We start from the raw sequence: 25,596 nt of genomic DNA on the forward strand, positions 1-25,596 counted from the left end.
CATGACTACACACAAACTCTGAAACCTCAAAGTACACCTCTACATGCTCACCAAGGCAAGGTTTCCCCTGAAGGAGTACGAGCGGAAGTGCGACGCGAGAGAGAGTGCGAGAAGAAGAGCACGAAGATATGGTGAACTCGCTCTACTGTAATGTGTAGAGCATAGTAAGTTCTTATTAGGTTTTTACAAAAGAATATGTGTACATACCTGGTGGCCCGCCCACTTAAGTGGGCAACCACATTGGGCTTTATACCCTAACAACCTCCCACTTAAAGTCCAATGTGGTACTTTAAGTGTGAGAGAAGCTACTATACAAGCTAATATACAAGAGATGTAGAGAAGTGATGTACTACCCTACACCTAACTGCTTGCAAAAATGTGCAAAGATCTCTGAGGAAGTCCTTTTGTAAGTAGATCAGCAGGATTTTTTGTGGTGTGAACTTTGACAAGCTGAAGTTGCTTATCCTTGAGCATTTCCCTCATGAAATGATACTTCACATCCACATGCTTTGTCTTTGAGTGATAAACTGGATTGCGAGCCAATTTTATAGCACTTTGACTATCACAATATAACACAGGCATCTCTTCTTTGATTCCCAAATCTGTTACTAGTCGATTAAGCCAAATTGATTCTTTGCATGCCTCTGATGCTGCAACATATTCAGCCTCTGTAGTAGACTGAGTAACACAATCTTGTAATCTAGAACTCCATGATACTGCTCCACCAGCCAATGTAAAGACATACCCTGACGTAGCCCTTCGGTTTTCTAAGTCACCTGCATAATCTGAGTCTGTAAAACCCTTTACACTTAGCTTCTGACTCCCATAGCATATACGCATACTCTTTGTAGCTTTCAGGTATCTCAATATTCCTTTCACTGCCTCCCAATGTTTCTTGCCTGGGTTTGACATGTATCGACTTACTACTCCCACTGCAAATGCAATGTCTGGGCGAGTAGCAATCATTGCATACATTAAACTACCCACTGCAGACGCATATGGAATCTTATCCTTTTCAGCATGTTCTTCCTCAGACACAGGACAATCTTGTTTGCTAAGTTTCACATATGGTGGCAATGGAACACTCAATGCCTTTCCCTTCTCCATATTGAAACGTTGCAAAACCTTGTCAATATACTCTGTTTGAGATAACCAAATCAACTTCTTTGATCCGTCTCTCTCAATGCGCATACCAAGTATATGACTTGCCTCACCCATGTCTTTCATGTCAAACGATTTTTCCATCTTTGACTTCAAAGCTGAAATTTCTTCCAAGTGCTTGCCAGCAATCAACATGTCATCCACATACAAAATAAGGATCAGCCAACTACCATCCTTAGCCTTCTTTGTATATAGACAGTGATCGAACTCACTACGTTTGTAGCCTTGAGAAAGCATAAACTTGTGAAATTTATGGTACCATGCCCTCGGTGATTGTTTTAAGCCATAAAGACTCTTTAACAATTGGCATACCCAATATTCCTTGCCTTTCTCAACAAACCCTTCTGGCTGCTGCATGTAAATTTCCACATCTAAATCACCATGCAAGAAAGCTGTCTTGACATCCATTTGGTGCAACACCAAATCTAATATGGCAACCAATGCAAGAAAGCATCTCAATGTAGTCATCTTGACCACCGGAGAGAAGACTTCATCAAAGTCAATGCCTTGTTCTTGCTTAAAGCCCTTGGCAACAAGCCTTGCTTTGTACTTTGGCTGACTATCATGAGTGGTGATCTTATACCTGTAAACCCATTTACAAGGTAGAGCCTTTTTGCCCCGTGTTAATTTAACTAGCTTCCATGTCTGGTTTTTATGCAGAGCTGTCATCTCTGACTGCATGGCCAATTGCCAATTCCCGGAGTCCTTCATTTGCACTGCTTCCTTGTAACATGAAGGCTCATTGCAATCAGTCAACATGACATAGTTCATAGATGGAACAAACCTATCAGGAGGTCGTGTGACACGTCCAGATCTACGCACAATAGGTGGCTCAGGCTCAGCCACAACCTGTGGTTCCACTCTATCCTGTCCTTGCTCCTCTTGAGCCCTGACATTTTGTCTTGCACGTGCAGGTCTATCTTCTTGGAAGAAAACTCTTCTAATCTCCTCAACTCTCTCTGGTTTAGAATGATATTTGAATTCATTAAAGTGAACATCATTGCTGCGGACAACCTTTCTGGATTCGGGATCCCAAAGTCTGTACCCCATCTCACCAGAATTCCCATAGCCTAGAAAGATGCACTTTCTACTCTTTGGATCAAGTTTGTTCCTAAATTCCTTTGGAACGTTAGTATATGCCTCATAGCCAAAGACTCTGAGATGCTTGTATGAGGGCATTTTGCCTGACCATACCATCTCTGGCACTGAATCCTTCTACAAAACCTTGCTAGGAGATCTATTTACAAGATGAACAACTGTTGATACAGCTTCAGCCCAAAACCCATTTGGCAGCTGTGTATTAGACAACATACTTTTGAACTTCTCTTGTATGGTGCTATTCATCCTCTCAGCAACACCATTTTGAGGAGGATTGTAAGGAGCAGTAAGTTCACGTTTTATACCTTTTGACTCACAAAAGTCCTGAAAGGCCTTTGAAACATACTCTCCACCATTGTCAGTGCGTAAGCCTTTAAGCTTCTTGCCACTCTGGTTCTCCACAAGTGTCACAAACGTTTTAAAAACACTAAAAGCTTCATCCTTGTGCTTGAGAAAGTAAACCCATACTTTCCTCGAGTAATCATCTATAAATGTCATAAAGTAAGAAGCTCCCCCTAGAGATAGATTAGGCATAGGTCCACACAAATCACTATGAACAAGTGCCAACTGTGTATCTCTTCTACTGCTTCTATGCTTATGTGGCTGCTGTGTTTGCTTACCATACAGACAATGTTCAAAGAATTCAAAATCATTAAATGAAAAGCCAGGAAAATAACCAGAACGAGACAAGATTTCCATTCCCTTCTTGGACATATGTCCTAACCGGCTATGCCACAAAGAAACGTTCGGCTGCTCGGTTACATTGATTACATTTTTAGAGACATTTGATACATAAATCATGTAAAGTCCTCCAGACTTTACTCCATGTGCTACTGTCATAGAACCCTTGGATATCTTCCACATGTTCTGTCCAAAAGTGGTGACGTAGCCAGCATCATCAAGTAAACCTGTGCTGATCAAGCTCTTTGTAATTGCGGGAACATGTCTCACATTCTTTAGCGTGAAAGAAGAGCCATTCTGAAACTTCAATTGAACATCTCCAATACCTAAGATCTCACATGTCTGCCCATTGCCTAACCGAACATGATCTTTAGTGGTCACATAAGAAGTAAACCACTCCTTGTTTGGAGACACATGAAGTGATGCCCCTGAGTCTATAATCCAGTCACTCAGTGGATTTTCATCAGATGCTATAAGAAGAGCTGAGTCCATTGTATTCTTCAAGAAGTAGATGTCTCCTGACATTAGACTGTCATCCTCTGCAACAATGTTTCACATTTATTTCTTGAATATTCACTAAGGACTTGTTCTTCTCACCATGGTCTTCAGCTTTCTCTTTGCCTTTTTCTGCTTTCCATTCTCTGTAGTCTCTTTTCATGTGACCCTTCTTGCCACAATGGTAGCATTCTATGTCACTCTTGCCTTTAGCACTGCGGGACTTGCTACGAGACTGATTCCTCTTTCCACCTTTGTACTTTTCTTTGGTCCTTCCCCTGACAACTAAGGCTGTTCCTTTGCCTTTGTCCATTGTCTTTCTATTGGTTTCTTCAGTAAGCAAACTTCCTTCTACACCTGCTATGTTCAAACCATCTGGAGGTGCAGAATTACTCAAAGCTGTGCGAAAAGTGTCCCAACTTTCCGGCAATGTGATCAACAGGAACATAGCTCTAACAGGTTCATCAAACTTGACACCTTGAGCTGACAACTGACTATAGATTGTGTTGAATTCATTCAGATGATTGGACATAGGTGTCTCTTCTTTCATCTTCAAGTCAACAAGCTTCTTAAGCCAGTATACCTGTGAAGCTGCACTCTGCTTCTCATAAAGATCACTCAGCTTTAACCATGCTTGATAAGCCGACATCTCGTCTGCTACATTGAAGTAAACGCTTTCTGCCAAAGTCAGCATAATGGTAGAAAGTGCCAATTCATCCATTTCGCTCCATTCATCTTCGTCCATATCTTCTGGTTTTATCCCCTTGAGCTTTATAGGTTTTATCTGCTTCTTTTGTACCAACACGGGCCAAATTTGCTGCTTCCACAATGGGAAATTGGTTCCATCCAGCTTCTTGATATTGTAAAGAGCAGTGTCCTATGATCCACCAGCCATAGCTACGCTTCACAGTAGTTTACTTTCCTGGGAAAAATTCGGCAGAATTTCCCCTGTAAACTGACCTCTGAACCAATATCAACCTGTCAAATGAACCAAGAAAGCTTCAGATTCTGCATAAATTTCGGCAGAGTCTCCTTTGTAAAATTGCTCTGGTGTACTAAAAATAGACAAAAAAAAAGCTCAAAAAACACTGTCTCTCTGACACTGTAAGTTGCAGGTAAACCTGTCCTGCACCTGTACTGTCTCTGACTGTCCTGTCACTGTCCTATAAGCATAGATTGTGACAATGCCTCAACGGCAGTAAAGCAAAGATGCAATCCCAACTGTCTAACTCACAGTCAATACATCCTAGCTGCCTATCTAAGGGTGCTCAAGGGATCGCTCCAAGACCTGTATCACCGAAAGGATCTCAACATTCAAGAATTCCCGAGCTCAATAAAACCTCACTCGACCCTCAACAAAGGTTGCAGTAAATCTCACAGTACATAGACTTCCCACAAAGTCATACATCCACAAATTTTCCACTATATGCTGTAACCGCTACGGCGGTTGTTTGCTGCGTGACTCACAGCCAGCAAACCCTCAACAGACATACATCATCTCTGACAATACATCCCATGTGGAAGTACCTGTAATGTCAGGATGAAATCTGGAATCTCAAGCAGCAAACACAAGCTACCTGATGAACTAGTGGATGTCGCCTAGAGTTTGTGTGTAGATGCGCCTGTGTCGTATGTGACACGCCTCCAAGAACTGTGAACCGTCCTTCGATGTGTAGACAGCCACAAATCAACACTCTAGGAGTGTCGATATCCTGAGCACCTGCAGTCGTAGGCAGAAAACCCCAAATTTGCACAGTCGGATCTGCATCCGTCGAGACCACGTAGTCGAAAATGGCCTGCGCAGAACTTTGTCAAAGCCGAATGGTAACCGAGATGACCTCAGAATGAAATTCTGAGCACACCAAGCTCCCACGAGATTTGGGGCCATGTCTTCGCCTGTCGAGTTTCACTCCAATCTGAGTTGGTGACTCTAGCCTCCTGCAGTGTTGCCCCGAGCCTCGATCTGAGCTCTGATACCAGTTGAAGGAGTACGAGCGGAAGTGCGACGCGAGAGAGAGTGAGAGAAGAAGAGCACGACGATATGGTGAACTCGCTCTACTGTAATGTGTAGAGCATAGTGAGTTCTTATTAGGTTTTTACAAAAGAATATGTGTACATACCTGGCGGCCCGCCCACTTACCTGGGCGACCACATTGGGCTTTATACCCCAACAACCCCACCCCTTGCATAGATAAATCACTTCGATATGCCACAAATTTTGCTTCTATCTCTTGCAAGTCATCCTCAAAAACTTGCTCTCTAATCAAAATTGATGCACAATCCAACCATACCTCTTCCTCCAATAGGGACTCACCATCACACGACATTTGATAGGGCTACTCGACTGGCCTGTGCACACAAGACATTTCCACACCTGCACTATGATTTTTCTCGACCTTCAGATGGCTGGCAGGCAGCTCACATACATTGTTCTCCACTTCATCTACATGAAAAACATCATAAGTTTCGTACCTAGAAGACATGGACTCCATCTCCCATGTAGCATCTGTATCCAAAGCACTACTAGAACTTTGAGAACTTTCGAAGTCCTCCTCTGAGCTTGCCAATTCTTGCACCTTTGCTGTGAGGCTCGTTGCCGGCTCTACAACTGACACCTCTTCTTTAAGAGATTCTACCACCTCCCTCTCTTGAGGAAGCAAACTGGGTGGCACCCTGAATATGCCTCGCTGTACCTCTTGAGCCCTGGTTGACACTTCTTCTATCTCTTCTATCCTGGCATCAACTCCACGTGCTTCGATCACATTCATATCAATAAAAATACGAGCTTTTACCTCTTGATGCTCATCAATCTGTCTGGGCTTAGGTCCACTGGCTACCGTGATTGCCGATTGTAGTAATCTTGCCTCCATCTTCTTCTTCATCTTTCGACTCTTTGCCTTGGCGACTCGGACAGCTTCGTCATAAGTGCTTGGATATTCATACTCCACTCTCTTTCGAATATAGGGAGGCAAACATGATAGAAACGTTTCCCGCTTAAAGAATCCCGCATTGGTTGTTTGGGTAGCAACCACAAAATCCCCCCAACAGGCTTCAAATCTATCAATTAAAGCATTAAAATTTGCACTTACTTCCTGCTGCAAGCCTTTGATCATTGCATCTGCTTCCGAAGCCGACACCACTTTTCGATACCTTTGTAGAAAGTGCTCTCGAAATCTGATCCAAGTCGGCTTCATCACCTGGCATCTGCAATACTGCAAGCATAAATAGCTCAAAATCGGCATGTCAATCATCTGCTTCCTCATCTCCTTTAAACACTGGACCAAATTCCTGCTTCATCTTTACTCAAGAACACCTTGTTAGGAAGCAATTAGTGGGTCCTCAGTGGGGGCACCACAAGATGGCAAGGGGGAAATGAGAAAACCACCAGCACATAAACTCGATGCCTCTATAGCTCAGTGATCTCACATCACCCGTATCCCCTAGGAAACACACACCATGATACCCAATCTAAAAACAGCTATTGTCCAAGACCAATCTCGACCAGCCCTAATTGCAAACATTCGACCACAAAGCACGTACTCTATTATCTCGACCTTTAAGCAATAACACCATTTAATCACATATAAGCCATTTTGGCGCCCTCAGATATCCCAAGATTATTGACAGACTCAAGTTTGCGCTCAAGCTTTTATCCTCACGGCATAAACCACGCATTCACTTCCACAAAAATCAATGACATACACAACACACCCACACAAACTTGATAGGAAGAGAGAGCTTGGAGATAGTGAATCGAGCACCAGAAAGATAATGACTATAGTCAGGGTGATTTGGCTAACCATGAACGACATGTATACAACATCTGACAGTTTTCCCCCCTCGGCGACCATCAATTTATCAAACCCGCTGTTGTCTTTTTGGATTGCAGATAGCAATCGTTTTCAGGTAGTTAACGACTCCACCTTCCAATGTACTCCTACAAGCCCTCCTTCTCCCTCTTGTTCAATTGCGCCACCTTTTGCTTGCGAGTTGGTCCTGTCTGCATGGCGATCTCCCTGCCATCCAAAACAATGCCTTCCTTGACTGCAACCCGCCACCCTATTCTCCTCTTTGCAATCGACCCGACAGTTTTTTGTGAAACTCTCCTTTCCTTGACTTGCTCGTCATGCAATCGAAGCCGAACCCTCCTTTCTTTCTGTAAACTGCGCCACCTAACCTCCTGTCTCACGCCATCACTGGCGGCCCCTCACCTTCTCCTGCAGCTCTTCCACTGGAGGCCCCTCAAGCCTTGTCTTCCCTTGTGGCGGCTCTCCAGCCCACCTTATGGCGACACCTCCACAACACCGGCCTTTGCACCCACATGATCACTGGCTCTCACTGGTGGCCCCTTTTTCTCCTGCCCATACAGTACCCACCTCCTCTCCTTGGCCGCTTTCCGTGGCCTGCTGAATCCTCGCCTCCTTTACACTCTCTCGAGACCTCCTCGGCCTCTTCTCCCACCTGTACATCGCTGGCCTGCAGCAGCTGATATCCCCTTCCACCTCAATTGGAGGCCTCCTCCTTCTCATGCAAGCTCCAAGTGGCTACGCTCTTCTTCAGGCAGCCCGCCACCATGTGGCTCCCCTTTTCCTGCCAGCTGCAGCGCACTCCTTCCACATGCAGTGCTCCGCCAGCTGGCCACCTGTGGCGGCCCTCTTCTCTGTTTAACTACTCGTCGACTGCAACAACTCCTTTTTTTCTTTTAAAAGCTTTAAAAAGCTTTTGGGATTGGCCCCCTTGCACACCCCGGCAATCGTCGGCTTTAATCCGCCTCAAAAAAACAAGACCTTTGCCTTGATTATCATAGTTTCCTCTACACGGTATGTCATGTCCTTGAAAAGCACAAACTCGTCCCGATCCTTGTGACCTTCAAACGTATGCACCCCCTTGGAGAGTCGCCAAATGACGGCCTTTGAGCTCGACCAACTTTAACATCCATTTTGCCTACACCATGGCACCATCACTTAGGGCTTCAATCTGCTATGTTCGAACGGTTATGTATCACATCCGACACACACATCACTATGAAACCTACTCAAAAATATATATGATACCTGCCAAAGTGCGATACCATTATCCTGCTTAATACCGGGCACCTGCTGCTAGCTTCTCCCTGTGTCGACACAAAATGGGTGCACCATCATTGCCCACCCCCTCGTTGAGCATTTATGCTCAACCGCATTCTTATTTAGGCAAAATAGCATTGCATAGAGAAACTGATATAAAATAGATATATAGAGGCTATATAGATAGGATAGAAATAGATAGAAAAGCATCAGCTACTCCATCACCCTCCAGGGTCAAATGAAAAGCTCAAGGCTTCCCCAAGTATGACATAGAGTCCACCTGGATAAAAAACAAAACCATGGCCGTGGCCATCCACCTGTAAAACATGCATATCCAAGGCCTCCGCCGCATTTGTAGGCCAATAAACTCGCCACCCTAACAGCTCTTTGTAGCATCGAGCTTTGTCACCCTGCGTCCACAAACATTTCTGCCAATCATAAGCATACTTTCGATACCTCGAAGCACTAGTACCATAAACAACTATCATGCCATCTTCTATAGAACCCACCATATCCTCATCTTCATCACGTGAGTATTGAAACCTGTATAGTACACCTTGCAAAACAACCTGGAACAACATACCCATCAACAACCTAACACATGGATTCAAAACCATGCCATTTTCTTGAGCATGCTGCATAGGCAAGCAAACCTGATCCCCTTGCGAACCTGTATCCAAATCTTCTAAACATGGCTCCAAGACCACCTTTTCATACTCAAGATCATGACTTGCTAAAGCTTTAACCTGTTCTTCAAACACCTCATCACCTGCAAAGTTGGTATCACCTTCCTCGCTGCATGGAGCCTCGCTCTCATAGGCTGCACTTGTGTCAGTTCTCATAGAGTCATCTGCTGGAGCTAACTCTCCATGACTACACACAAACTCTGAAACCTCAAAGTACACCTCTACATGCTCACCAAGGCAAGGTTGCCCCACCCCTTGCATAGATAAATCACTTCGATATGCCACAGATTTTGCTTCTATCTCTTGCAAGTCATCCTCAAAAACTTGCTCTCTAATCAAAATTGATGCACAATCCAACCATACCTCTTCCTCCAATAGGGACTCACCATCACACGACATTTGATAGGGCTACTCGACTGGCCTGTGCACACAAGACATTTCCACACCTGCACTATGATTTTTCTCGACCTTTAGATGGCTGGCAGGCAGCTTGCATACATTGTTCTCCACCTTATCTTCATGAAAAACATCATAAGTTTCATACCTAGAAGACATGGACTCCATCTCCCATGTAGCATCTGTATCCAAAGCACTACTAGAACTTTGAGAACTTTCGAACTCCTCCTCTGAGCTTGCCAATTCTTGCACCTTTGCTGTGAGCCTCGTTGCTGGCTCTACAACTGACACCTCTTCTTTAAGAGATTCTACCACCTCCCTCTCTTGAGGAAGCAAACTGGGTGGCACCCTGAATATGCCTCGCTGTACCTCTTGAGCCCTGGTTGGCACTTCTTCTATCTCTTCTAGCCTGGCATCAACTTCACGTGCTTCGATCACATTCATATCAATAAAAATACGAGCTTTTACCTCTTGATGCTCATCAATCTGTCTGGGCTTAGGTCCACTGGCTACCGTGATTGCCGATTGTAGTAATCCTGCCTCCATCTTCTTCTTCATCTTTCGACTCTTTGCCTTGGCGACTCGGACAGCTTCGTCATAAGTTCCCAAGCAACCACAAAATCCCCCCCAACAAGCTTCAAATCTATCAACAAAAGCATAAAAATTTGCACTTACTTCCTGCTGCAAGCCTTTGATCATTGCATGTGCTTCCGAAGCCGACACCACTTTTCGATACCTTTGTAGAAAGTGCTCTCAAAATCCGATCCAGGTCTGCTTGTGTGCATATTCTAAGCCATCGAACCAAACTTTTGCTTTACCTCGCAGCACCAAAGGTACAGTCCGGAGCTTTGCTTCATCACCTGGCATCTGCAATACTGCCAGCATAAATAACTCAAAATCGACAAGCCAATCATCTGCATCCTCATCTCCTTTAAACACTGGACCAAATTCCTGCTTCATCTTGACTCAAGAACACCTTGTTAGGAAGCAATCAGTGGGTCGTCAGTGGGGGCACCACAAGATGGCAAGGGGGAAATGGGAAAACCACCAGCACATAAACTCAATGCCTCTATATAGCTCAATGATCTCACAACACCCCTATCCCCTAGGAGACACACACCATGATACACAATCTGCAAACAACTGTTGTCCAAGCCCAATCCCGACCATCCCTAATTGCAAACATTCTACCACAAAGCACGTACTCTATTATCTCGACCTTTAAGCATAACACCATTTAATCACACATAAGCCATTTTGGCGCCCTCAGATATCCCAAGATTATTGACAGACTCAAGTTTGCGCTCAAGCTTTTATTCTCACGGTATAAACCACGCATTCACTTCCACAAAAATCAATGACATACACAACACACCCACACAAACTTGATAGGAAGAGAGAGCTTGGAGATAGTGAATCGAGCACCAGAAAGATAATGACTAGAGTCGGGGTGATTTGGCTGACCATGAACGACATGTATACAACATCTGATATTTTTTCTCCCCTTGGCGACCATCAACCTATCAAACCCGCTGCTGTCTTCTTGGCTTGCAGATAGCACCCGTTTTTAGGTAGTTAACGACTCCACCTTCCAATGCACTCCTACGAGGCCACCTTCTCCCTCTTGTTCAATTGCGCCACCTCTTGCTTGCGAGTTGGTCCTCTCTGCATGGCGACCCCCCTGCCATCCAAAACAATGCCTTCCTTGACTGTAACCTTCCAGCCTCTTCTCCTCTTTGCAATCGAACCGACAGTTTTTTGTGAAACTCTACTTTCCCAGCCTTGCTCGTCATGCAATGGAAGCCGACCCCTCCTTTCCTTCTGTAAACTGTGCCACCTAACCTCCTGTCTCACGCCATCATTGGCGGCCTCTCACCTTTTTCTGCAGCCCTTCCACTGGCGGCCCCTCAAGCCTTGTGTTGCCTTGTGGCGGCTCTCCAGCCCACCTTCTGGTGACACCTCCACAACATCTGCCTTTGCAGCCACGCTCTCACTGGCTCTCACTGGTGGCCCCTTCTTCTTGTACCTGTATAGTAGCCACCACCTCTCCTTGGCCGCTTCCCCTGGCCTGGCGGCTCCTCGCCTCCTCTGCACTCTCCAGAGACCCCCTCGGCCCCTTCTCCCCCCTGTACAGTGCTAGCCTGCAGAGCTAATATCCCCTTCAACTTTAACTGGAGACCTCCTCCTTCTCATGCAAGCTCCAAGTGGCTATGCTCTTCTTTAGGCAGCCCGCCACCATGTGGCTTTCCTTTCCCTGCCAACTGCAGCGCACTCCTTCCGCATGCACTGCTCCACGAGCTGGCCACCCGTGGCGGCCCTCTTCTCTGTTCAACTACTCGTCGACTGTAGCAACTCGTGTTTTTCTTTTAATAGCTTTAAAAAGCTTTTGGGCTTGGCCCCCTTGCACACACCAACAACCGTCGGCTTTAATCTGCCTCAAAAAAACAAGACCTTTGCCTTGATTATCATAGTTTCCTCTACGCGATATGTCATGTGCTTGATAAAGCACAAACTCGTCCCGATCCTTGTGACCTTCAAACGTATGCACCCCCTTGGAGAGTCGCCAAATAACGACCTTTGAGCTTGAATAACTTTAACATCCATTTTGCCTACACCATGGCACCATCACTTAGGGCTTCAATCTGCTATGTTCAACTGGTTATGTATCACATCCGACATACACATCACTGTAAACCTGATCAAAAATATATCTGATACCATCCAAAGTGCGATACCATTATCCTGCTTGATACCGGGCACCTGCTTCTAGCTTCTCCCTGTGTCGACACAAAATGGGTGCACCAACGTATTCTTCCTTCAATGGAATATTTAAAGCATTGAAGAGTCCAACATGGATTTGTTTTTTATGACAACATAGCTTTGCAAGATTTCTTGATTCTTGCTCAAAATTGCTACAGTCTTTTTTGGGAAACCATACATCTACAAATTGGGGACGTTGGTGCAACCAAAGTTGGTCCGAGCTGGAAAGTGGTATATGCTAGGAAAAGGCTGTAAGCAGGTGCAGTACAGAAGGCTAAGGCAGGTGGCGGAAATGTATGCAGGCTTCAAGTTAGGTCCAGATGGGATAGAAGATGAAGGTGCCCAAAGTGCCAAGTCAGTGCTCTAGAATGTGGAGTTTGGGGTGCTCTAGGCCGATCCAGACGGCTTAACAAAACCCTGGTGCTCAAGATATTGCAGTTCAAATTTAGAAGGTTTAGCAGATCCCTGATGGACAGGGCAACTGGGGACAGATGGCCAATGTAGATGTGAGTAGATAGATGTCTGGAGCTCGAGTTATGGAGCATGCGTGTCTTTTTGGATTGCCAATCAGAGGTCTGGATAGCAAGTTATGGCTAGTTGAATATTTTACAGGGGCCAGTTATAAGCCCAACTGACCGCATTAGAAATCGTGACATCTGGCATCTTTGGGAATTTGATAGAGTTCCAGCAGATAGAGCACCTCATGTGAAATCAATAGGGATCGATGGCTTGTGATTTTGACAGGCGTTGAGCTACGGCCTGGTAGAGTTGGAAGCATTTGGCGGTAGTGAGCTTACATATGATTTTTGTTGGTTTTGACGTCCTTGGTTTGTAACGTCGAGAATCTCGAAACGCATCCAGGTACTTGTGGCTTGAAGTTGGTATGGTGAAGCTTCGACCGGGCCTTGCGGATTAGAGATCTGACCTCGGAGCAGTATATGGGAGCAAAGGGAAGGAGGGCCCAAAAGAGGAGTATATGAAGATGTTTTTTGAAGATTTTCAATGCCTTTAGAGGCTCGATGACTCAGTGTAGGCCACATGGCCATGTAGTGGTCCTGTATGTAGGAAAGGAGAGCAATTGTGTGGGCTATATATACAAGCTCGTGACCATTTGAAAGGTATCAAGTTGGAGAGTGAGAGTTGCCTCATCTTAGCGATGGAGGCCGTCACGTAGCCGCTGTGTAAGTTGCACAAGGTGACGCAAGGGGTGGAGCCTGTTGCCGTTTTGGCCAGCGTCGGTGGCAAGTGCCGGATTGAGGGTGGTGACAGTCCATGATGTGACATCATGCTCCTTAGGTGGCCTATCCTGTGCAAGTGAAAGGGCCTTTTTGAAGATAAAGTAAACACCCCCCCCCCCCGCCCCCCTTCCCCCCACTAGCGATGTCGCTAGTGCTCAGGGCTCGGGTGTAAGGGGTGGTTCCCATTGTCGTGCTGTGACACGTACATAGTGGGAACGCATCCTACAAGAGTTATCTTGTAACTTTTTAGATACATAGTTATATTCTCTATAATGTACATATGCATATTTAAATATAATAATATGATTTCTATCTCATCCTATTATTTATCTCAAGGGTAACCTATTCTTACTTTACCATCAGAAAATACTATGGAAAAAGCGTCAATAGCTCCAATACTAGGGTAAACTCCAATATATATATATTCTATGTATTTTTCATATTTTTTTTATATTTCGTTTTAAATAGCTACTAGGATGGAATCAAATCTTAGTGGGACACTAGGTTGCATTATTCCAAAGATACACTTATTTTAATGCATTATTGCAAGTATGATTAAAAAACTTTGTCAAGGAGCAATGTCATGCTTTCATATGGCATGAGGTGTCCTTTGGAATCAAATGAAAGTCTAGGCTAAGGGGACCACAGGAAGACTTTTGCTGCCAGAAATGGACCCTATTTTGATGATTTTTTTACACAAGGTTCCAATTCGAATTGGAAAACGATTTTAAAATGAAAATTGTAGCTAATGAGCTGAATTTTTTGCTCATATTTTTTCTTTTTTATTTGGAGCCACGGTTGAGGAGATACAATCAAAATACTGAACCCCAGTCTGCCCACATCATGCAGGGACAACTCATTTCCAACTTTTCCAATTCCTGTTCACACTGGATCCTCTCTTCTTGTGTAAACCCTTGGGGGTTCCCTTCACATATAAAAGGGGACCTTTTCTTCCTTGAAAAGAACTCAAGCATTCAAGCCATTGATGAGAGGAATTCATGAGGGAGTGAGTAGTAATGCCTAATTGTACTTAGCCATTAACATAAGCCCAAGCCTACACTTTCTCCTAGAGGAAGACTAGCCATTCTTGTACGCTATCCTTGGAAGATAAACTCTAATCAAAGAAGGTCTTGCACGTGGCGTATCAATCAAAGTGGAGTTCTCCCCTCTTCTTCTCTCTCCATCAATAATGGTGCCAAAGGGTTTGTCAAGTAAGATGTGTTCTACATTGATGTTTTGATTTCTTGTTGTTTTCTTTTTCATCTCTAATCCAACATATATATATATCTAATATCATCTCCTTAACCAAATCTATCTCTCTCACTCTTAGTAATTCATCCTCTCTACAAATTTTAGGTTCTCCTTGCTACAGGTACATCTCTCCTCGCAGTATCCTTATTGCCTATGGGCAAGAATAGGGCTTGGGAGGGAAACTCTCTTCTCTTCTCTTCCCTTCTCTTCTCTCATATATACATTTTACACATACTAGAGTTATCCTAGATGAATAATCCACATGATAATAATTTCTATCGCTTTCACTCTGTACAATCTATTAGAATTAACGTATGGATTAGCCGTAAAATACACTTTCAACAACGTATAGTGTCTCTCTTTGGCCCAGAAAGGCTTAATGAAATACTTCTATCACCGGATCCCATTATACTACCTCTCATAGACTATAACTTTTCTTTTGACGTAAGCGTAGTTATCTTGCTATTAACCAAGAGGTTTTGTACACACAATTAATCCCAATCACTAGACAAAATATATATATTATGGTAAGCACAAAACTACAATTCCAAAGAACAATTCGTAGCCTATTTAGTCAGCCAAGATTGAATGCCATTAAATCATCTATTAACCCTTTCATACTACCCATGATACGATATAACCATAGCCTTGATGTTTTCATCTTTGTGTTATTTTGACATTCTCTTTTGTGTTCTTTCTATGTGTGTGAGAGTGCAAGAGAGAAAGAGTGGGGCTTCTTTGATTGCACTGCTTTCCAAACCCTAGTCTTCATGGCATTTATGGTTTAACCCCTTCATTTAGTTTTTTGGAGTTCTCTCACAAAATCTCACAGCCATAAGCCCGGTGCTTTCCTGGCAAGACCGCAAATTTCTCGACACCGTGTATATATATATATATATATATATATATATATAGAGAGAGAGAGAGAGAGAGAGAGAGAGAGAGAGAGAGAGAGAGAGAGAGAGAGAGAGAGAGAGAGAGAGAGAGAGAGAGAGAGAGAGAGAGAGAGAGAGTTCAAAGCTTTCCCAAAGGGGTCACCGAGTGCAATGGTAGAGAGGCTCATTCCAAGTCTGGACAAAGCAAGCAAAGGGTGGTCAATCCGAACATGGGTCAAATGGGACAAAGGACAAATGAGAGAGCAAAGCCAAGCCAACAAAAGGAGCAGATGGGTGAAAAGCCCAAGGGCCAAATTCAAAGGTGAAAAAGGGTAAGGTTAAGGAGGAAAAAAGTAAAAAATAATAAAAAATGCCAAGGGGCACTAGCGACATTGCTAGTTCAAACCCCCCCCCCCCCCCCCCCCCCCCCCCCAAGTGGAAAGAGAGCCAAAGAGAACAAAAGAGAGCAGATAGAAGCAAGGCGGAACCCCCTTTCTAAAGCTGCCAAATTAAGGTGCCAAATGGGCCAATGAGGAGGCTGTATAAAAAGTTGAAGTCCCCCCACTATTAAAGTCATTTTTTAGTCAAAGTAGGGCCTTTTTTGTACCGTTTTAAGCCTGCAGAGTGGAGACTTTTGGCAAAGGAGTGTGCCTACCAATCCCCTTTGTAATTTTTCTTGAAAATGGCCATTGGGATGGTAGTGCAAGCCTTTGCACATGCCTTTTCAAGCATAATCAAGCAATCGTTTCCCCATTTGGCTATTGTTTCCCCTTCCCTTCGTCTCTTTCTCATGCTCTTGGGTTCCCTCGCAGTGCCGCAGTGTGGATGTGTGTGCCCCCCTAGGCCGATGGTGTTTTATGTGAGAGAGTGAGATTGAGCGGCTGTGTGTGTGTGTGCAAGGGTGGAGATCAACCGTGGAAATATGTGTGCATTGTGTGGTGGACTTGTTGAGTGTGTAGAGATTGTGAGAAGAGTAGGTAGTGGTCTGCTAGTGAGAAGTGTATTTTTGAAGGTGTTTTTTGAGAGGATAGGGGTGTTGTGGATACCCTGAGCTATAGGAGGCCTTTGTTGTTGTGTCAGGCATGTTCCCCATGCCCCCTCTCCAACGTAGGTGACATGGCTAATTACTGACATCTGTAGTGCATACTATGGCTACGAGCATCTTGAGTAAAGCTACTGTTCTTTCTCTTGCTAGCACTGCACATAGTTTCCATGGATTCCGATATCAACATGACTTTTGATTTCAAGCACCATATGCCTGATCTTCCCAATGATGGCTTGTGGCTGGATACCACCACAAAGGGTGCTCGTGAAGCTACGTGAGGAGATGACACTTACAAATTGCTTGATATTTAAGAATTTTGAGCACTTCAAGCATGCATGGCTGTGATGGAAAATAATTTTGCATCTTTGAATGAAACCCATTAGTAGTGCAAGTTATGAAGCAGCAAGCCAAGGGCTCTACTGATATACATATAAACGAGCAAGTATCCCAATCAGGGGCATGGTCCTCCTAGTTAAAGACAAGGTCCCTCTTCAGATTCTTTACACTCTCTCACTCAAAATGAGGTAGAAGATTTATTTAAAAAATACAAAAATGCCAACTTTGTAGGGAGAGGAAAGAGAGCACAATAAGGATGCAGTGAATATCTTTCTCAGTAAGTGGGAAGGAATTAACAATCTACTACATATTCTAGATGCAGTCAAGGCACCACAAACAAGTCAAGGAACCACAAACAAGTCTCATATTGGAAGGAAATGCCTATAAATGGTGGATGTCTCTCGACGATAAGAACATCACAGCACAAACCTAAGCAGCCTTTGAGGTTGTATTTAGAAAGGAATTTATCCCCAGTAATAAGCGGATACAAATTGGTTGGCTTGGGACTCATGGGGGGGGGGGGATGTCACTATGTGTAGATTGTGTATATCGTGTGCATTGAAGGACTATATCTAAAACTCCTTATCTTTGAGTTTTTTATAAATAAAATACATCCTTTTCTTATTCAATGTCTTTTTTTTTTTTTCAATTCCATTTTTTTATATCCTTTTGTATGTAAAAGTGTGAGAAAAAATAAAATTTAAAAACCCCTTCTGCTGCACTCATGTGATGATCACACTATAATTATTAAACGACCCTCTGCCCCATGCTTGGGATAAGTGTTCCATGCAACAACATAAATCATTGTTGAAATATATCTCTCATCTTCGGGATTTCATCCTCAAGTTGAAAGGATTAGATACCTTTGAGCAAGTGCAGTGTCCACCCTCCACCTTGTCTGCACGCCTTCACCTTGTACTCACGTTGAAAGGTGGTGCCAAGAAGAGAAATAAGAAGACTTACACCAATCCCAAAAGCTCAAGCACAAGAAGAAGAAATCGAAGCTCTCCATGCTACAATTCTACAAGGTGGATGACTCCAAAAATCCCGGGGAGTCTACTATGTAAAAATTGAATATAGCACGTGCAAACAAGAGATAGGGCAACTGGGGACAGGTAGCCCAAGAGGATATCAGTGTATGGACACGTAGTGCTTGATTTATGGAGCCTACCCGTCTTTTTAGATTGCAAATCGGAGCTACGGATTGCAGTTTATAGCCAGTTAAAGTTTTGCCGAGGGCTAGGTTGGTGCCCACCTGTGCCCACCTGACCGCATGGGGAGCCGTGACATCTGGTGTTTTTTGGACTTTGATAGAGTTCTAGAGCGAGGTATGCATCATGTGGACTCAACAAGAATTGATTGCTCATCAAACAGAGCCTAGAGCGGGAAGTTGTAGCAACTGGAAGTCTGGGTGTATTTGGCGGGGATTGGTTGCATGTGAAAGTTCTTGTTTTTGCGATCTTAGTTTTGGGGTCTCAAAGGATCTCGAAGTGCAACAAGGTCCAGGTTTTTAAAAGGGGGATCTAGATGGCTCACCAAGCCACGTGCGAAAATTAAACCCACATGCGCCATTTGAGGGCAGGTTGGTGGGGTATGAAGCCCAAGGGGCAAACCTATTTGGGGTATCGAGTGAGCTGAGGAGCTCGTGAGCTCTTGTGGATATGGCATGAGAACCTGTGGGAAAATCTGGTGGCGCATGGGGTGCTGGTCGCGATCGTGAGGGGAGATGGCAGGCTGTTTTGGTGCCGTGTGGTGGCCAGTAGGTGGTGCCCGCAGGTGGCGTGAGTTTGCTGGTGGTGATGACGTGGCACCCCACTAGGGGTTGATTCCTGCGCCCATAAGGGCACCACATTTTTGAGGGCACCACATTTTAGAGGGCTAACATGGGAGCAGCGACGGCGCCGTCAGTGCCCTCACTAAGAGAGAGATCCCGTGGTTGGTGGCTTGGGTCCCAAGAAAGCGGGCCCGAAATAGAGCAAGGGGGGATCACATGCAGTGGCCAAAAAAACCAATGGTTGCTAAATTGGGGGAGGCAATCACACACACAAGAGGACCCCGCTTTTGTAGGCTTGAGGAGAGCTCTTGGAGGGCCGAGGAAGAGGAAGAAGGGGCCAATTTTGGCGCTCGGAGGTGAATCTTTTTGCTTAAGGCGAGGTGAGCTCTCGGCTTTTTGGAGTCGAAGGAGACAGAGTTCGAGTGTGGAGCTTTAGAAGAAGCTTGTGAAGTGGACTTGCATGGTTTTTTTGGGTTTCTCTCAACGAGAAGGGCCACACGGAAGCGGGGCCATCAATTGCCAAGTTTTTCTTGTGCTTGTCGATGTTCAATCGATAGAGCTAATGTAGCAGGTTTTGGTGATGGTGTAGGTGATGTTTTTTTGCCATAATTGAAGCAAATCATATCAACTTTTGGTGCCGTTTTCCTCCCTTTCCTCTCCCTCTTCCCTTTGCTCTGTTTTGACAATTTGGTGCTAGTATTGGAGTTGTGTGTGCCTCCACGGGCCTCTGTGTGTATGAGAGAGAAAGAAAGAGTGGTCTGTGCTGCAGCAAGGCCCTAAACAGGCTGATCGATGTGGATTTCTGTCAATTGTGCGAGTTTTGAAGGTGAACTCTAGTGGATCGGGGTGTATTGATTATCCTGGGCTATAGAGAGGCAAATTGTTTGGGTTTCGGGTGTGTTCCCCTTTCCCCCCATCCATCTTCTGGTGCCCCCACTGAGGAGCGTTGATGCTCCAATTTGAAGGTTGAAGCAGGTGTTTGAAAGATGACAAGCAATCAACGGATGGTCAAATTTTTTGGTGGTTGTGTTGGAAGATAGCAGAGATGATGGAGCCGAGCTTTGGCCCCATATTTACAGGTGTTGAAGACCCTGAAGATTGGTTAGCAAAGTTTGAGTTGTGGATGCTATCGATGCGTATGTTGACGGATGTAGAAAAGTTGCAGAAGGTGCCACTGCTCATGCGCAGACGGGCAAAGATTTGGCATGATAATTTGAAGGATGATGGCCGAGGTTCATGGCAAGAATTGCAAAGGCAGTTTCTGAAGCGATTTTGAGAAGTGGTCACCCTGACAGAGGATAGTGCAAAGCTAAAGGCGGTATGCCAAGACGTAAGTAAGGATTTTTCCATTTTTCTTGAGCAGTTTGAAGCATGTTAGAAACAGTTAGAGGTTGCCACTAGGGTGAAAGGCAATCAATTTTTGAAGTTTTCAAGGTTTCTTGAGTGCTTGCATCCGAGGATCAGAGATAAGGCGGAAGACGGTGCTGATACCTATGATGACATGGTGTATCTGGCCAAGATGAAGAGCAGAAAGGTAAAGTGGAAGTTGGAGCTAGGTTTGTTGAAGCCTGCAAATGATTTTCCTATTTCAAAGCTAGCAGAATATTCTATGGTTCAGTCAAAGGCAATGCCGGTTGGGCAGAATGCAAACCCTCTTGAGGTAAGGCCAACAATAGATTATATTCCTTGGAAGTTTTAAGTTTATGATGTGTTTGTGCCAGTGATGGACGAGCTTGTCAAAAAGAATAAGCCACTTGTTGAAGTGAGTCAGTGTGCCAAAGAGGAAGCAGGTGTCAGGTTTTCGGAGCAGATTAAAAAGGGAGAGCATGTTCTTGTGGAAAGCTTGCATGAGAAGGTAGCGGGTAGCAATCAAGTTGGAGAAACCAAGGATTCAGAAGGAGATGAAGAAAGTGTGCAAAGCCTAGACGATGGTCAAGCTTTTGTGGAGTAGCATGTGGTTGAAAATGCTGATACCAAGTCAGTGTATGATGCTCACAAGGATGGAGAGTCTAGTTCCTATTTCTGGGAGGCAAGTGATGAAGATGGACTGTATGAGCCTACATCCCATGACGAGAAGACCAAATCTGATAGGTCGATGCTAATAAAAGTAAAGTTGCCTAATTATGTGTTTAATAATGTGGTTGTAGCAAATGTCGAAGGAAAATAGGTTGAGGTGCCAAGCAAGTGAAAGAGGATACGCTATCAAAGGTGACATGCAGTGCTCTATTGGCGGCCATGTTGATGAAAGTAGCAGTGAAAGTGGCTATGACGATACAATTGGTTCAAAGCTTTGCAAAGGAGGATAGGTCCGAGTCCGCGGATAGCCAAGCTGGCCTACCAAGTCTGCAGAAGGGCGATGATGAAGCGGAAACCAAGATGATGGATGTTGACCAAGGTGAAGAGCAGCTTGATGTGCCTATGTATTGCCATGATGATGTTATAGATGCAAGTCTTTTGGATCAGGTATATTGTGGAAGTGAAGCTGATTGGGGCTTTGATGATGTCGAGGATTCCATGGATGAAGAGATTCAAGTGCTTGGTGGATAAGGCTTTCACGAGGGTGTAGGTGATGTGAGGGTTAATCCCTCTACATGTGGAGAGTCTAGTGAAGCAGGCATGTCATACGGCAAATGAAGGAGATGTCAAGGGTGAATCCAAGCTGTCTAAGGAGGTATGCAATACAATGCTGAGGTGTATGCTTGTGAGTGCAGCAATGAGGTGGTTGAAACAGGTGGTGTGATTGAAGTGCCAGGTGGATTGGTTGGTACAAGTGGTATGCGCACCACACTAGGTATGTTGACGAGGAAGGTAAAAGTGAGAAGAACTGCTAAGATGCTTTGGTCATATTGTGTGCATGGATGGTTGCGGACATGGGTGAAGCACTATTGAAAGGTGCAACAGATGGATGGAAGAAGTCAGTGTCACGTTTTTGACCCAGGAAAAAGCTATGTGATGCAGGGGGTGGGGCAACCCACTTGAGGTTTGACAATAGTTGGCAGGAATAGGGCCTTGTACATATGGTAGGTTTTTGTGGTTTGCTCATAGTTCTAGAAAGTGTTTGCCAGTTTTTGTAGTTGGTGAAAGAATAAAGATGTTTTTTGGTTGAACATGCATGTTCAACAAGGGGGTTGGGAAATGATGGTGCAACCAAAGTGTGCCGACCGTAGTAGAGGGCACAGGCAGTGATATGTATGCTTATAGATGCATGGAAAAGGGCTAGAGCAGATGGGGAGAACTTTTGCAGGCAAGTGGCAGCAGAGATGTATGCTTTATGTGGGTTTTTAAGCAAAAAAGGCTCCAGGTAGGGCCTGACACGGACTCAGATGAAGGGTGATCAAAGTGATGTTTTTTGGCCAAGAAATGTAGATCTTGAAGTGCTGAAGGAGAGATCCAGATGGCTCATCAAACCAAGCTACAGAGCCCAAGATATTGGAGTTTGAAGGAGCGGTGTATTGCAGATCTTTGTCGGATACAGTAGCTAGGACACGTGGCCCAAGAGGATATCACTGTATGGACATGTAGTGCTCAATTTATGGACCCTACCCGTCTTTTTAGATTGCAGATCGGAGCTACGGATTGCAGTTTATAACCAGTTGAAGTTTTGCCGAGGTCTAGGTTGGTGCCCACCTGACTGCATGGGGAGCCATGCCATCTGGTGTTTTTTGGACTTTGATAGAGTCCTAGAGTGAGGTATGCATTATGTGGACTCAACAGAAATTGATTGCTTGTCAAACAGAGCGCAGAGCGGGAAGTTGTAGCAACTGGAAGTCTGGGTGTATTTGCTCGGGATTGGTTGTAGGTGAAAGTTCCTGTTTTTGCGATCTCAGTTTTGGGTCTCGGAGAATCTCAAAGTGTGGCAAGGTCTGGGCAGTTTTGGTCGGCGCTGTGAGCTTGCGACCAAACTTTGTGTCTTGAAGATACGACCATCGGGTAAAAAATTGGGGAGCCAACCAAAGTTGGGGCCAAGTTAAATTTTTTGGAGGAGGCTTGGTGACTTGGAAAGCCAAGGGGAGCTAGAGGGCAACCCACAAGTTGCCACGTCGGTGCCCCGACTAAGAGAGAGATCCTGTGGTGGTTGGTGGCTTGGGTCCCAAGAAAGCGGGCCCAAGATAGAGCAAGTGGGATCACATGCAATGGAAAAAAAAAAAGTGGTTGCTAAATTGGGGGAGGCGGTCACACGCCCAAGAGGACCCCACTTTTGCATGCTTGAGGAGAGCTATGGGAGGGCCAAGGAAGAGAAAGAAGGGGCTGATTTTGGCGTCCAGAGGTGGATCTTTTTGCTCAAGGTGAGGTGAGCTCTCGGCTTTTTGGAGTCGAAGGAGACAGAGTTCGAGTGTGGAGCTTCAAAAGAAGCTTGTAAAGCCGACTTGCATGGTTTTTTCGGGTTGCTGTCCACAAGGAGGGCCACACAAAAGCGGGGCCGTCGATTGCCAAGTTTTTCTTGTGCTCGTCGATGTTGAATCGATAGAGTTGCTTTAGTAGGTTTTGGTGATGGTGTAGGTGATGTTTTTTTGCCATAATTGAAGCAAATCATATCAATTTTTGGTGTCATTTTTCTCCCTTCCCCCCCCCCTCTTCCCTTTGCTCCGGTCCGACAATTTGGTGCCGGTGTTGGAGATGTGTGTGCCTCCCCGGGCCTCTCTGTGTGTGAGAGAGAAAGAGAGAGTGGTGTGTGTTGCGGCACGGTCATAAACGGATCGGTGTGGATTGCTGTCGATTGTGCAATTTTTGAAGGTGAACTCTAGTGGATTGGGGTGCAGTGATTATCCAGCACTATAGAGAGGCAAACTGTTTGGGTTCCGAGTGTGTTCCCCTTTCCCCCCATCCGACATACTATCTTACATATTTCCTAGTGGACCCCCGGGCCAAAAAGGTGCAACAACTTTGGAAGGAGTGTCCAAATGCAGACTGTGGAACTACAACTTTTATGGCCAATCATCAAGATTGTTATAGTCCCGTGGAGGTCACCTAATAAAAATGTAACCTATCACGTGAGTTCAACAAAAGGGTATTTAAAGTTCTTGAAACTTACAGAAATATATATACAAAAGGGCATTATTTTTCAAATTTGGAAAAAACTTACAGATTTTAAAAGAAAAGGATACATTATATTCTTAACAAAATTCACAGATAAGGGTTTTTACAAACATTTCTTGAACGCACATGATATGGTAGTTTCACACATAGTGAACCCCCCGAGGTTATAGTATTGTGACAAGTGTGATCTCACCGATGTCAATAAGAAGGCAATGTCAACCATATTCAAATTGTTCATTTTGGCTCGGACAAGATAGAGGATGACTTGAAGTTTGTCTTTCTAAGCTCTGTGAAGCCACACATTGTAGAAAAATCTCTTCATTCGTTTTGTGATGGATTAGTCATGGATCCTGTAGTGAACACTTCCATTGTTTTTTTGCCTTGTAATACATTTGTGTATAAGCTATCAACTACTGAAGTGCCTGAATGGAACAACATGGAGGTATGTAAGTTTGGACAGCTTGCTCGTCTAGCACTGTCTACATCACATGACAGTGTTCGTAGTTGTCACCGCTCCAACTCGATGGCATGAAGACCACATAAATGTGGTTGTTTGCAAGACACCGATATGCAAGAAAGATAATAGAATTGTGCGCACATTATTGGTGTCTCGTAATGAAAAAAGAGCACACCTAGTCTAGAAGGAATTGACATACCATCGAACAATGCCTGGTTTGAGGGGTTGGAGGAGAGTGATTGAACAAAAGAGTATGATGGGACACCTATGCGAGATACACATTGGCACCTCTATATCAAAGTATAGATTCTCTACTGTCTTTGACTATCATTTGTCATCCAAGAGGTATGGAACATGGAAATTGGTTTCTTTGGCAGCTAATTGCCCAATATACAAATGAGAATGATTTTATCATGCAAATGGAGGTGATTGTGGAGCAATGGATTTTCTAGGGAGCGAGATGGACGAAATGATGACAATATATGAGAGCAACAAGGAGTTCTCCAACAAACTACACTCATTTCTTAAAATGCAAGCCTAGTTGCTAAGAGAGATTCAAGAGCAAGATTGAAAGCTTGCTGAGGAGGTGGATGGTGCATTACAGGAAGCATCATTGATTGAGTCACATCCAAAAGTTATGGAATTAGATCCTCCCAGCACTCAATTGGAATAGCCATGTCAAATTTCTACTCGCATAGTGTATTGATAATCTTTGTAGTCGATATGAACAATTGCTTCTTATAGTCTTTTGTAAATAAATTTTTGTGTTATTGTACCAAGTGGGCTTGCAATCACTGTGTTTCTACTTTTTTGTAGTTGTGCTTACAATAACAAATTTGCAGCTCTGTAGTCAAGATTCATCCTTTCTCGTCTAGTCTATCTCTAACTATTTCTCCCTCTGTCCATCACCGTCTCAAGTCATTGTCGGGAATTGATATTTAAAAAATTATTATAAAAATTTTGCAGATGAAATATAAAAGGTCTTTCTAACAACCACACCTATTGTAACATGCCGATTGAGGTGTGATTGTCTCTCTCAAATGTTTAAGTACATCTCTCTCTTTCTCTCTATCTACCTCCGTTCCCTCCCCCCACGTAGCGTGTATTGTGTCAGATAAATTCTATCCAGCACGTTGAACCTCATATTCTAGTTCAGTTGTATTTTGAAGTGAAGAATCTATCGCTTATTTTGTGGAGTGAGGAGTCATATAAAGCTCTCGCAAGTTGAGCTTATGCAATT

The 25,596-nt window shown here is 44.3% G+C and overlaps 2 protein-coding genes across 5 annotated transcripts; both read right to left on the reverse strand.

Annotated features, from left to right (window-relative positions):
• Positions 1–4,403: 4,403 nt before the first annotated feature.
• On the reverse strand, positions 4,404–6,698 carry LOC147462918 (uncharacterized). Its single transcript, XM_086486058.1, has one exon. It carries the CDS (start codon positions 6,696–6,698, stop codon positions 5,772–5,774), a length of 927 nt encoding a protein of 308 aa, XP_086342184.1. The 3' UTR covers positions 4,404–5,771.
• A 392-nt stretch (positions 6,699–7,090) lies between these two features.
• Positions 7,091–11,877, reverse strand: LOC147462919 (uncharacterized). Of its 4 annotated transcripts, XM_086486070.1 has the most exons (8): positions 11,009–11,877; positions 10,444–10,450; positions 10,320–10,354; positions 10,166–10,226; positions 9,011–9,044; positions 8,819–8,911; positions 8,490–8,513; positions 8,305–8,379 (listed from the first exon to the last, which is right to left on the reverse strand). In XM_086486070.1, exons 1-8 carry the CDS (start codon positions 11,097–11,099, stop codon positions 8,305–8,307), a joined length of 420 nt encoding a protein of 139 aa, XP_086342196.1. In that variant the 5' UTR covers positions 11,100–11,877. The 4 variants fall into 4 exon arrangements, 2 of the variants coding, with proteins under 2 accessions (XP_086342196.1, XP_086342192.1); XR_015184741.1 differs by lacking the exons at positions 10,166–10,226; positions 10,320–10,354; positions 10,444–10,450; positions 11,009–11,877 and having other exon boundaries at positions 7,095–8,379; positions 8,490–8,911; positions 9,011–9,724; XR_015184740.1 differs by lacking the exons at positions 10,166–10,226; positions 10,320–10,354; positions 10,444–10,450; positions 11,009–11,877 and having other exon boundaries at positions 7,091–8,379; positions 8,490–9,724.
• Positions 11,878–25,596: the final 13,719 nt, after the last annotated feature.

This window comes from Adiantum capillus-veneris, chromosome 2 (assembly GCF_014529385.1).
Source record: "Adiantum capillus-veneris isolate H3 chromosome 2, ASM1452938v2, whole genome shotgun sequence".
NCBI classification, from domain to species: Eukaryota; Viridiplantae; Streptophyta; class Polypodiopsida; order Polypodiales; family Pteridaceae; genus Adiantum; species Adiantum capillus-veneris.

Coding starts and splice junctions, on each gene's coding strand:
- LOC147462919 (XM_086486066.1), bottom strand. CDS start 10,141: ATGAAGAAGAAGATGGAGGCAGGATTACTACAATCGGCAATCACGGTA.
- LOC147462918 (XM_086486058.1), bottom strand. CDS start 6,698: ATGAGGAAGCAGATGATTGACATGCCGATTTTGAGCTATTTATGCTTG.